The sequence below is a fragment of the Amphimedon queenslandica genome, unplaced genomic scaffold (assembly GCF_000090795.2).
Source record: "Amphimedon queenslandica unplaced genomic scaffold, v1.1 AMPQUscaffold_13302, whole genome shotgun sequence".
NCBI classification, from domain to species: domain Eukaryota; kingdom Metazoa; phylum Porifera; class Demospongiae; order Haplosclerida; family Niphatidae; genus Amphimedon; species Amphimedon queenslandica.
Window position 1 is genome coordinate 90,176 of NW_003546462.1, and position 12,186 is coordinate 102,361.

General features: G+C 34.1%; 2 protein-coding genes and 3 long non-coding RNA genes across 6 annotated transcripts; 4 read left to right on the forward strand and 1 right to left on the reverse strand.

The window, feature by feature from the left end:
* Positions 1 to 258: 258 nt before the first annotated feature.
* On the reverse strand, positions 259 to 643 carry LOC109583503 (uncharacterized). The gene is made up of 2 exons (XR_002185554.1): positions 517 to 643; positions 259 to 463 (listed from the first exon to the last, which is right to left on the reverse strand). It is a non-coding gene; the product is annotated as an uncharacterized LOC109583503 (long non-coding RNA).
* A 633-nt stretch (positions 644 to 1,276) lies between these two features.
* Positions 1,277 to 1,642, forward strand: LOC109583506 (uncharacterized). The gene is made up of 3 exons (XR_002185556.1): positions 1,277 to 1,371; positions 1,420 to 1,497; positions 1,551 to 1,642. It is a non-coding gene; the product is annotated as an uncharacterized LOC109583506 (long non-coding RNA).
* Positions 1,643 to 4,147: 2,505 nt separating this feature from the next.
* LOC109583504 (uncharacterized) lies at positions 4,148 to 4,446 on the forward strand. Its single transcript, XR_002185555.1, has 2 exons — positions 4,148 to 4,207; positions 4,261 to 4,446. It is a non-coding gene; the product is annotated as an uncharacterized LOC109583504 (long non-coding RNA).
* Positions 4,447 to 4,896: 450 nt separating this feature from the next.
* LOC109583501 (RING finger protein 121) lies at positions 4,897 to 7,996 on the forward strand. 2 transcript variants are annotated; one of them, XM_019998886.1, is made up of 7 exons: positions 4,897 to 4,985; positions 5,039 to 5,100; positions 5,431 to 5,572; positions 5,869 to 5,943; positions 5,989 to 6,023; positions 7,662 to 7,713; positions 7,756 to 7,996. In XM_019998886.1, exons 1-6 carry the CDS (start codon positions 4,911 to 4,913, stop codon positions 7,666 to 7,668), a joined length of 396 nt encoding a protein of 131 aa, XP_019854445.1. In that variant the 5' UTR covers positions 4,897 to 4,910; the 3' UTR covers positions 7,669 to 7,713; positions 7,756 to 7,996. The 2 variants fall into 2 exon arrangements, with proteins under 2 accessions (XP_019854445.1, XP_019854444.1); XM_019998885.1 differs by having other exon boundaries at positions 7,662 to 7,996.
* Positions 7,997 to 11,464: 3,468 nt separating this feature from the next.
* Positions 11,465 to 12,148, forward strand: LOC109583491 (putative ankyrin repeat protein RF_0381). Its single transcript, XM_019998877.1, has one exon. The coding sequence runs from the start codon at positions 11,465 to 11,467 to the stop codon at positions 12,146 to 12,148; it is 684 nt and encodes a 227-aa protein (XP_019854436.1).
* The last annotated feature ends 38 nt before the right edge of the window (positions 12,149 to 12,186 follow it).

Genomic DNA, 12,186 nt, shown 5'->3' on the forward strand with positions numbered 1-12,186 from the left:
AATATTTGCTCTGGAATGAGAATGCTTAGAATGACGTTTTGTTTTGTACCCTTATCTCAGTAGTGTTAGACAGAAGACAATAAATCATTCACCCACTCAATAGAGATTCATAATGTGGAGGTCGCCCACTATGTTTCGTTTGGAAATATGATTGCATCTTCCTGTAACAATAGATTTACTGATTAGTTTGAGAGGTTTGTTTTGTACCCTTAACATAAAAACCAAAGGGTCTGTGACATTAACTATCACACCATCGTATTGCTTAGAACACACCGGAGGTCGCTGACACTATTTCTATTCAATAGGTTGTACAAAACAAAATATAGAACTAAAAATAGTAAATGTGATCAATAATGATTGCTAATTCATAAAACACTGAATTTAAACTGCAAACAGATACATTGCCACAGCAGACAGGTTGGGCAAACAGGAAGAATGTCTCTAAACATTATTGAAGGGTTACCTGTACAAAATAAGACTTTATGCAACAAAAAACCACCTGAGAAGTTTGCTTACCTTTTTCAACTTTTAGCCATTTAAATTTTACATACGAGTATTTAGAGAAATTATTTACGGTACTATCAACTAGCATTTTCCTGTTGCCACGGCCCGTTTCCAATCCCTATGTACTCTAATATCTATGAATTAATTGATTGATTAATTAATTAATAATGATCTTTTGACGCCCAAAAATCATAATGGCGTTCATTTCCAGCAATAAATTGCTTAACTACCGACTGTATTTCTACATTATGAGTCAGTTGTTGGTGTGTGTGTGAAGAAGTAAGCAGTGATTGAGTCTTTCCTGGATAGTTATTAGATGAATTAACTTGAATTAATAACTAATTTTGATAAAAATGGCTACTGATCTTCAAAATATTGGTGGGGCAACTGCCCTACCTGCCCCTTAGGCAGCGACGCCTCTGACTTAGTGCGAGAGCCTCTGAAACAGAGGATGGTGGCCCGAATGATGGCAAATAATAATCTTGTGCGAATCCAGTTTATTATTATTATTATTAGGCCACTCCAATTTGATTCCTTGTTTCCCATTACCCGCCCGCATGGGGCCGCATCGCTATTCATTATTGCGGTTTTTCATTGATTATACAAGCAATTTATACAGCTGATAATGAATAAATTTAATGAAAATGAACAAACCCGCCCGCCCGCATCAGGCCCGCCTCTGTAATGGGAAACTATGAATCTTATTGGAGTGGCCTTATTATTATTATTATTATTATTATTATTATTATTATTATTATGTAGAGTGCACCACTTGGTTTGGCTTGTATGAAAGTACATACAGAAATAGTTGAACTACTACTGAACCATGGAATAGATAATACTAATAACACTATGAGTGATAAAAATGTAAGTTGATAATAATAATAATAATAATAATTGTAATTATTACGTTAGTGTACACAACTTCGTAAGGCCATCAGTGCAGAAGGGCAGTGTGAAAGAGTTAATATTAATCACACTAATGAGGAAAATGTAATTTATTGTTATTATTAGTAGTAGTAGTATCAGTATTATTATTACATTAGGGTACAGCACTTCACATTGCCTGTTCTAAAGGGCATAAAGAAATAGCTAAACTATTATTGAAGCATAAAGCTAATGTTAATGCCTCTCATAAGAACAGGGTAAGAGACATAATTACCGTACTCGCCCCAATTAATGTACCCTCCTAATTGTTGCACCTCTACATGGCTTCCTCAATTAATGGTCAAGATAATTATTTTTGAGAGGTGCATTGTAATTAGAAAGTCCCATTGTTTACAGGTGTAGTGCAGTGTGTGCTTTGTTATCCACCTCTAAACAAGCACCTCCTGGAGCATTTCATAATTGTTCCTATCTAAACAATGCACCACCTGAGACATGTGATTTTTTTATGCGAAAAATAACAAAAACAAGATAAAGCTGATGATTATTGCTTTAAGGCAAACCTTTGCTTCAAAATGGCAGCCATTGTCTGCTGAATTGGTATGGGTAGAAAGTTGTTTGGAATCCTACTTTCCCTTGGAGTAAATCCTACTTAACCTTTTAAAAAAAAAATTTATATTAGTTATTATTATGTAGCATACAGCACTTCATATTGCCTGTAAAGAAGGATATACAGAAATAGTTGAACTACTACTGGAGCAAGAGAATACTGATGTTAAGAAACGTAATAAATATGGTCTTAATGCTCTTGATATTGCTGTAGAAGAAGGAAAAGAGTAAAAATTAATAATTATGAATAATTACTACAATTCTTTTCAATCTAGAGATGCTGCAATGGCTATAGTGACTAGTGATAAGTGGGAGGATGCTTTACGTAATTGTACAGAAGTGGATACAATTCATGGAATTAGAAAAATATGGTGTTGCAAAAAAAGGAGAAATAAAGTTAATAAGCAATTTACTACACCAATGAGAAGGATAATCAAGAAGATGCCAGGTTAATACATTATTTTCCTAGTACTATCCAACAGTTCAGATTGTATTATTAGTGGATACTGCGCTTGTAGCTCTTATATTACTATCCTTTACATTTAGATGTAGCTAAAGTTGTTTTTGAGAAGTGCTGTAAGAAAGACAAACCATCAGATCATCCTGATCATGAGATTGCTTTTAATTATGAGTTTCTTGATGATTTTGACGAGTAAGAAACTATTTTTTCTATTATTTGTTAATAATGATGATTTTGTTTTTTATTAGAAAATGGAATCAAGGATCAAAATACTCTAGTGAGAATCATTGTCTTAATATTCTTGTAAGTTGTAATTATAGTAATTTATAATAATTATAAACTATAATTATTCATAGGCAAATTCACCAAGTGCAGATTTATTAAAGCATCCACTAGCTGCTACACTTCTTGATCAAAAATGGAATAAAATAGGACGCATAGTCTATTACACTAATTTGTTTTTTTACTTTCTGTTTGTCATTCTACTGACATCATTTGCTCTCACTGTCCATCCTCCAAATTCAAACATGTGTAAGTTATTATACATGTAAGTAGTTTATAAATTGTACCTATTACAATAGGTATGGCAGTATTTGACAATGACACTGACACATCCATTGATTGCTTTCCAGGTAATTGGATAATGATTATGTGACTGTAATGTGACTATCTCGTGTTTAGAGGAAAGATTTGTATCCCAAAGATACATATCTATTGCTAGTGTATGCCTGATCGTTTATTCTGCAATCATGATAATACGAGAAGCATTTCAACTGGTTTTGTTTAAAGAAGAGTATTTGACCAGTTTTGTTAACTTCACAGAAGTCCCACTATTTATCTTCACAATAATGTTTACATCAGTACATAGCAACCAGTGCTTTTGTACTCAATCATGGCAGTGGCAGATTGGAGTGATTGCTGTATTCCTCAGTTGGATTGCACTTGTATTCTCCATTAGGAAGCTACCAGTAGTCGGAATATATGTGGTCATGTTTATTAAGATTTTTAACAACTTTATCAAGGTTGTTGTCCTTGCCTTACTATTAATCTTAGCCTTTGCAGTTCCTTTTTATATGATGTTTTATGATCCTCAAGATAGAGCAGAAGGAATTGTAAGACTTGAGCTAATATAATTATTATCCCTATCTCTTTTTTGTCTCTATTACTTTTTTCATGCAGCGTACTCCATTTATCACTCCATGGAGGACAACTGTTAAGGCAATAACAATGACAGTGGGGGAACTTGATATGGATTCATTATTGCGACAGAATAATCAAAGGAATGCCCCTGATGTACAGTATCCAGTGGTTGCATTTTCATTGGTAATTGTGTTTGTGATTTTAATGCCAATTCTATTCCTTAATCTACTGGTATGTTCATATAATATTAACTCCACCCACTGACCAACCCATTTCATATAGATTGGTTTAGCTGTTGGTGACACTGATGAAATACAGCAATCAGCTGATACTTACAGACTAACTCTGAGGGTAAGAACTAATTTGCATAGACATCACCAAGTATAGCTACTCTTGACATTTGTGATATTATAGGTTGAATTTACACTACCTATTGAACAACTTCTAAGATCATTGAGAAGTTGTATTGATAAAAAGGGGAAACGAAAAAAATTTTCATCTTTGTTAGGAAAGATTGTAGCTGTTACTAAAACTGATAAACCAAACAAACATAATTTCTTGAAAAGAAAAATTGATGAGATTGAGAAATCTATTAAAACTGAACCTCCAGTAAGTGATCATAATGAAATTCCTTTTTTATTATGCATAACATTTTAATGCAGGCAACTCTAATTCATGTTAAAAATCAAACCAAATCATTATCTGATGAAATGAAGAGCCTACACAATTCAGTATCTCAGGAGGTGAAAGACCTACACAATTCAGTATCTCAGGAGGTTAAGGACCTACGCAATTCAATGGATCAGTTGTTAGCTATTGTTAACAGTATGAATGAAAGAGTAGGAGGAGGAGGAGGAGGAGGAACAGAAGGAGAAGAAAAAGGAGGAGGAGGAGGAACAGGAGCTGGAGGAACAGAAGGAGGAAGAGGAGGAACAGGAGCCAGAGGATTAGAAGAGGTGGTGGAGCAAAAGAAATAATTTTGCTTAGCTTGTGGAGGAGGAAGGAGAGTAATTTTTAACGTTAAAAATTAAAATTAGTATTGTGTGGATTTAATAGACTATTACATGCTGAACTCTTTTATATTTTGTTTTTGTGTTTCCCTTTACACTCCCTTTATTACTGCTGCTCCTTATTATTAGCCAATAGTTTTTATTTTGTGTGCCTCCTTATTGCTACTGCTTTTTTACTAAAATTTAATTTGTATGCTGTAAGAACAGGAGCCCATGGTTTGCAATGCATAATGATCCACGTGACTGCACATGACTTGTAAATATCACGTGATACTATTAATTCAAACTCCACCCCATCACACATGTCAAGTTTTGGAAAAAATCAAAAATTCAAAATAATGTCAGAAGCTACATTGTCTACCCGTTCCAGTGTTGCAGTAAGCAGCAGCTGCTATATATTCATTCATGTATACTGTTGTATCGTTACTAGTCTACATCTTTTGATTGGGACAAGATAGAATGGTCTAAATTCAGTCCTGAGGAGAGACACAGGTTTGATGTAGTTCAGTTGTTGTATTATGAATAAATTAAATACAATAATTACTCAGATCATGAATATTAAATTTAGTAGTACCACAATCAATAATGTATGATTACATAAAAATTAAATCACGCACAATTAGTTTAGACCCAAAAATTTCCTAACCAGCACATTCATTTCCAGATACATATTAATCATTTGCTGGATATTGCTTTAAAAAATTTTGGCCGAAAATTCTAGAGTAAAATAAGTCTAAGGACTAAAGGACTACAGCCATATCTTGATACATAACTAATGGAATGTATAAATTATAAAAATAATAATTTTCTATATTTTTAAAGGTTACGTCACCGAATGATAGAGGAGAAGCACAGAGGTCATGACCTGATGCATGCTGAAATGATATTAATACTGTTTGCATCTATTGGGGTAGCACAAGTACTCCTCTTCTTATGGAGAATAAAACACAGGAAATCCTACCAGGTAGACACAGCATACATGTACATGTAATAATATACTAATAATATACTAATGGTATACTAATAATATACAGTAATATACTAATGATATACTAGTAATGTACATTTATGTATTGGTTATAATAAGGTATAAATGACATTATAATAATAGTTAGTATATAAATGTACATTTTATACAAGTTAGCTAGTTCCTCCATAATTATTGCTTATACTGTATTTCAGCAGCATAAGAATACGGTCCTCTATAGTATATAACATCGATAATTTTAATTTCTCTCCTCCTCCTCCTTTCTCTCTTAGGCCATTACCTTATTAGGCATGTGGATAATTCCATTTTATTTGTGTGTTCGGTTGAGTTTCTGGAGGATGATCATCGTATGGTCAATATTCTCTATTATATCATTATTTGTAATGTTTAAGGCTACTAGGAAGAAGCTTCATGTCAACACTCCAAAGTTAGTTTAATTATCCCAATTTCTGTAAAAATACCTTCCGAAAAATGGCTCCAAAATCACCCCAAATTTTATTACATTTTTTGATACATATTGATGTACTTATGCTGTGTAGAAAGTTTGAGCCAATTCTGACTTTAAATTTTCAAGTTATGGCCATTTTAAGAAAATGCCAAAATCCCCAAAAAATCCTTGTACTATAGCCCATGGTTTTTTCCGAAAAATGGCTTCGAAATCATCCCCAATTTTTATTACATTTTCTGATACACATTGATGTCCTTATGCTGTGTAGAAAGTTTGAGCTGATTCGGACCTCAATTTTTCAAGTTACGGCCATTTTAAGAAATGGCCAAAATCTGAAAATACCCTGTACTATAGCCCATGGTTTTTTCCAAAAAATGACTCCAAAATCACCGCAAATTTTTATTACATTTTTTGATACAAATTGATGTCTTTATGCTGTGTAGAAAGTTTGAGCTGATTCCAACTTCAATTTTTTGAGTTATGGCCATTTTAAGAAATGGGCCAAAATCTGAAAAATACCCTGTACTATATAGCAAGGCTGCAAAAGTTGTGGCAGCCATTTTGTTTGGGGGTGAATCCTACTTAGTAATGCTACCGCATTACTAATAGCCCATGGTTTTTTCCAAAAAATGACTTCGAAATCACCCCCGATTTTTGTTACATTTTTGAATACACATTGATGTACTTATGCTGTGTAGAAAGTTTGAGCCGATTCCAACTTCAATTTTTCGAGTTACGGCCATTTTAAGAAAATACCAAAATACTAAAAAAATCCCTGTACTATATATAGCCCATGGTTTTCCAAAAAATGACTCCAAAATCACTGCAAATTTTTATTACATTTTCTGATACATGTCAACTAATTTATTCTTATAATAGTATGAATGAGGTTGAATAACTAAACTAATGAACTGCTGATTGAGCAGAGTAATCTGATTGGTCAATTGCAATGTGTATACTTTGTTTTCATGCTAACTTACATGTACATGGCTTCTCTAATTTTAGTCATCATTAGTAGCTATCAGTATTACCTTTATAGCAAATTTGGCAACTAATAATCTGTCAATTGCCTTTTCTCCAATACTGAATTGTAATGCAATGTTGAAGAGAAAGAATTCAGTGTTGACTTGTTTGTCATTGTGTATGTGATTGTGTGAGTAACTATTATCTTGATAGCTATTACTCTAAAATTTGTATAGGATGCTGTAGTTGATGATAACTAATTCACATTAATTGTTTTATAGTAAATGATGTGTCCTTACAAGTCAATTCATCAATTTATAGCTGAATTAAGGCCTTTTCACACTGGCAGTTTTCAAAGCGCTTTTGTGCACTTTGTTGATACAGCTGCATGCTTTGTTGATACAGCTGAAATAATGCGCATCAATGCACATTACTTGTGCCAGTGTGAAAAGGCCTTTAGTCTTTCTAAAGTTTCTATAACAACTACATTGTATTATTATTCTACAGGTAATAACATGTTTCTAACACTTCAATGCTATTTTTTGATACAGCTGAACCACTAAAATCTACTAGTACAAGCACCCATTCTGATTCATGCATGTAATCCCATTAAGGACCATTATTATCATTTTATTGTTTATATTTTATATACAGGCCCTGAGACTATCTAACTACATATGTGATGGGTACTTGCATGCATTTTCTAGTAAAACTTTGCCACTTTATATCATCTTTGTATGGGAAATAGATGCTGCTGTGAAAAGTATCAGTGAAAGATAAAGAGAAGTGAGACAAGGAGGACTACCAAAAAGTGAAGAAAAAGAAGAGCAGTACCAGGTAGTAGATCTACTAGAAACAAACAGCTAGGATGAATTGTGAATTTAAAAAAACTGAGAAAGTTGAATTTAAATCATTTGTCACATTATTGTACTATCTATGTAGTCATAAAATGAAAAAATTATCTAGGTGTGGTCATTGTGGGTTATATATATATATACATGATATTAGATTTAATAGATTAGTCTGATTAAGATAGGAGCTGGCTATAAAAGTAACTGACTCAACCATTATTAGTGAGACCAAATATTATAATAGTTTACGGTGAGAATGGAATTTATTACCATACACCTAGTTAATTTTGCGGAGAAAAATTTTGCGAATCCTTAAAAATAACCTGGTTTGCGGATTAAATATTTGCGGTTTTGACAGTTATTGTAGCATTATCTACTGTGGTCATGCATGAATCGCAAACTCGCAAAAAATTAATTCCCCGCAAATATTTCCAGCTATACGGCATTATAATTTAATTTAACTACATGTGATGCCTCTACTCTAACTCTAATCACTAATCAGGAATTTGTGAGGAGATTGCTCAACTAAGATGGCAGGAGAGAGAGAATCAGCAAATTTACTTAAAGAGGGGGCTACCTCGGATAATGCCGTGAGTTGTACCATTAATTCTTAACAATCCCACTATTTAGCTATAATTATTACCTTGCTCATAGATATTAGAGTAAATTCATTTACTCTAATATGTATCTATGCCTTGCTATAGAGCGGTTGCAGTGACGTCATAATTTCTTTTGTATATGTATGGCTAGTGGCGAGACTAATGTATGGCAAAAATTAATGCGTAGTAAAGTTGCTTCTTTCATACAACACAAGGCAGAAAAGGAGTACAATTATAGCAGTAGTAAGCAGAAAAGTAGCGATAGCAATAATTATAGGAGTAACAAGACAAGACTGTGTTCACTTTGGCCGCTTCACTGGTTTTCTATCCGAGTATTTCTTGCTTCCTTTGCACCCCTGGATCTAGGCAAATGAAAAGGCAGCATGAATTAGCCATGCTCATAGTTAAGGAAGCCTTCCAGAAGAGCTTATAGTGCTGTACAAGTGAATGGCAAAGTAGCCATTTTGCCATATGGAAGTAATTATGATGCATGCTGTGATGTCATATGAAACCGCTCTATATGTATGGGGTAGGGTTGAGCCTATTATTCTCATAAATTTTTCCATTATTCTTTCTGGAAATTCTTAATAATTGCCCCCATTATTCTTTTCATTTTATCCTATTATTCTCAATTTATTCTCAATAATTTTCTCAAACAATCAATTTTTGCCTAAGAATTGCATTCCAGCAGTGCTTTAAAAATAGGTCTTCCAAAAACACTAGCCAAAAATTTTAAAATTTTCTTCTGCAATCACCATTGACCTCAACTCCACCCATTATTCCACTATTATTCCTATTTCCACCCAATTATTCCAGCATTATTCCTCATATGAGGAAGCCCCTATTATTCCTAAAATTATGCTGGAATAATAGGCTCATCCCTAGTATGGGGTAGGAATGTAGCCGAAAACTTCTGAGGGATTAAACTTTTGGGGATTCACCAAAAATCATTTTTTGGTGAATCGAAAGTATTCCATCATCTTGTACCATATAATCTGGATTTCTGCAGATTTTAATTTTGCGAATCTGACAATTGCAAAAACAGCAAAAGTTATTGGCCTCGAAAGTTTCTACTGAGCTATGCGGTATGCTACCTGTTATGAGTAATCAGTGATCAATGGGTAAATTCATGTCTTGGTATCATAGGCGGTGGCAGGATTGGCAGAGCAGTTGGGTAAGAAAAATGGCGCGTGAAGCGCGTAGCCATTTTGGCCACGCCCACTTTTTTTGCACATATTTTGGGCGTATACTCAACGCACGCATAAATTATGATATACCATAAAAATGCGCCTAAAAGGCACCCTATTTAATCTGTAAAGCTCTATTCAACCTGTAAAGTGCTAGTCCTGGTCCTCCTGGAAGGCTTGTTGACAAAGGAAAGCAGAAAAGACTGTCTCTTGCTAGCCATGGTAATTTTTCATGACTAAAAATGATGTCATTAATTAAATTCTCAATTCTGGTCAAAATTTTTGGTTGGGCATTGCCCAACTATGCCCGACCCTGCAGCCGTCTATGCAGAGGCATCGCTGCCTAAAGGGCAGGTAGGGCAGTTGCCCCACCAATATTTTGAAGATCAGTAGCCATTTTTTATTAAAATTAGTTATTAATTCAAGTTAATTCATTTAATAACTATCCAGGAAAGACTCGATCACTGCTTACTTTTTCACACACACCAACAACTGACTCATAATGTAGAAATACAGTCGGTAGTTAAGCAATTTATTGCTGGAAATGAGCGCCATTATAAATTTTGGGCATTGAAAGATCACTATTAGTCTATTATTAATTAATCAATCAATTAATTGACCATACCCATCGTGAATATTAATTAGATATGGCAAAAATTTTCGCACGCTTCGCGTACAAAAAAGTTCCATTCCCCTTACAGACTTAGTGCCCTACCAATCTTTCAAGGCCAGCGACGCCCCTACTATGCTCAGTATCAGCCACATGGTATAGAATGTAGAAAAAATCTAAGTAAATTCTGCAGGAATCATGAGGAATGGTCTGGGTGGCGAGATTACCTGTAGCCAAGTAATGATAAATTTCCAGTTTATCTCGATTCATTGCATGTAATTTTCCACCTATCATCAGTTTCACATAGCCAGACCACACCGACCATGTCTACAAGGCACATGTACTAAGAATAAAAACATGGTACATGTACTCTTGGTACATGTACCATGTACCAAGAGTACATGGCGAGACTAACCTATCATGACTGGCAATTTAGGCTACCTCCCATTGATTACTTTTGTCCAAGAGCTCTATGGTTAAGCTAGCTAGCTTGGGTGGGGTGCACGGTATAGTGACAGTACTCATAAATAGCACCAGTTTATGCTGGCTGGCAGTAGCTACATGCTTTATAGCTTTTCCAAGTTTTCAACTATATAAAATTATTTTGTATTTCTGTGTATTAATTTTCAAATATAAAATGACAGTTGTACTTTGCCTACGCCAATAAGCTATTTCAGTTATAAAGAAAACAGGTTACCAAATCTCTAGTGCTGAAAATTGTGCCCATGTTACTGGACCTGTAGGCATAGTGTTTTCAAAATGTTTGTCTCTTTGCATGCATATCTCTTCTTAATGTCTCTTCTCTTCTTTCTATTCTGCACTATTCATTTTCTCTCTCTTAGAGTAATTCATGTTGCCCAAGCTTTAACTGTTGCAGAAAATCTACAAAAGATACAAGTATCCCAATGAATAAACTAGGTGTAAATGGTAAATTAAATTACTATATAATCTGATACCATAATTGGGGAACTTATAAATTTCATATTTGAAATGTTTGTGAAACTAATTTTTAATTAAAATTAATTTTGGGTCACTTCCTACACAACTCAACAGATAAAAGGTCCTTTTGGGCGAACAGACTGATTACGAATAGGCAAAAAAGCTAATATTGTGTTTACTAGGTTAGCACTAGCAAGGACAGCAAATCTGGTTTAACTAATATATTCATTTTTATGTGATTTTGATTTATTTGTAAATTAATATTAAATGTATGTACTACTTCACTTCATTGAGTTGCTCATTGTCATTTCTAGATAAGCTTCTCAAAGCCTGTAAGGATGGTAACTCTCATGAGGTTGATGAATTGTTACACAATGAGGGAGTGAATATCGATGCTACTGATGATGATGGATGTACACCACTTCATTATGCTTGTAAAGTCAGTAATGAAGGAATTGTTAAGCGTCTTATTGAGAAAGGAGCTGATTGGTCTAAAATTAGCAATGACGGGTGTACACCACTTCATTATGCTTGTAAGGCGGGTAATGAAGAAATTTTTAACCATCTTATTGAGAAAGGAGCTGACTGCTCTATAATTAGCGATGATGGGCGTACACTACTTCATTATGCTTGTGAGGGTGGTAATGAAGAAATTTTTAACCATCTTATTGAGAAAGGAGCTGATTGCTTTAAAATTAGCAAAGATAATCGTACACCACTTCATTATGCTTGTGAAGGGGGTAATGAAAGAATTGTTGGGTGTCTTATTGGGAAAGGAGTTGATTGCTGTGAAATTAGCGATGAGAAGCATGCATGCACACCACTTCATTATGCTTGTAAGCAAGGGCATACAGAAATTGTTAAACTACTTCTGAAGCATGGAGCTGACATTACTAATTGCAATAATGATGGTCTTAATCCTCTTGAAGTTGCTGTAGAGGAAAGACATGAGTGAGAATAATAATATGATAACACATAATTTCATTCTATTCT

What these genes read in the sequence shown, in the direction of transcription:
- LOC109583501 (XM_019998885.1), top strand. Translation starts at nt 4,911, where the DNA reads ATGTCAAGTTTTGGAAAAAATCAAAAATTCAAAATAATGTCAGAAGCT. An exon ending in AGTCCTGAGGAGAGACACAG is followed by an intron (nt 5,101 to 5,430) that starts GTTTGATGTAGT and finishes ATATTTTTAAAG; the next exon opens with GTTACGTCACCGAATGATAG. An exon ending in GTTTCTGGAGGATGATCATC is followed by an intron (nt 5,944 to 5,988) that starts GTATGGTCAATA and finishes GTAATGTTTAAG; the next exon opens with GCTACTAGGAAGAAGCTTCA.
- LOC109583491 (XM_019998877.1), top strand. Translation starts at nt 11,465, where the DNA reads ATGTACTACTTCACTTCATTGAGTTGCTCATTGTCATTTCTAGATAAG.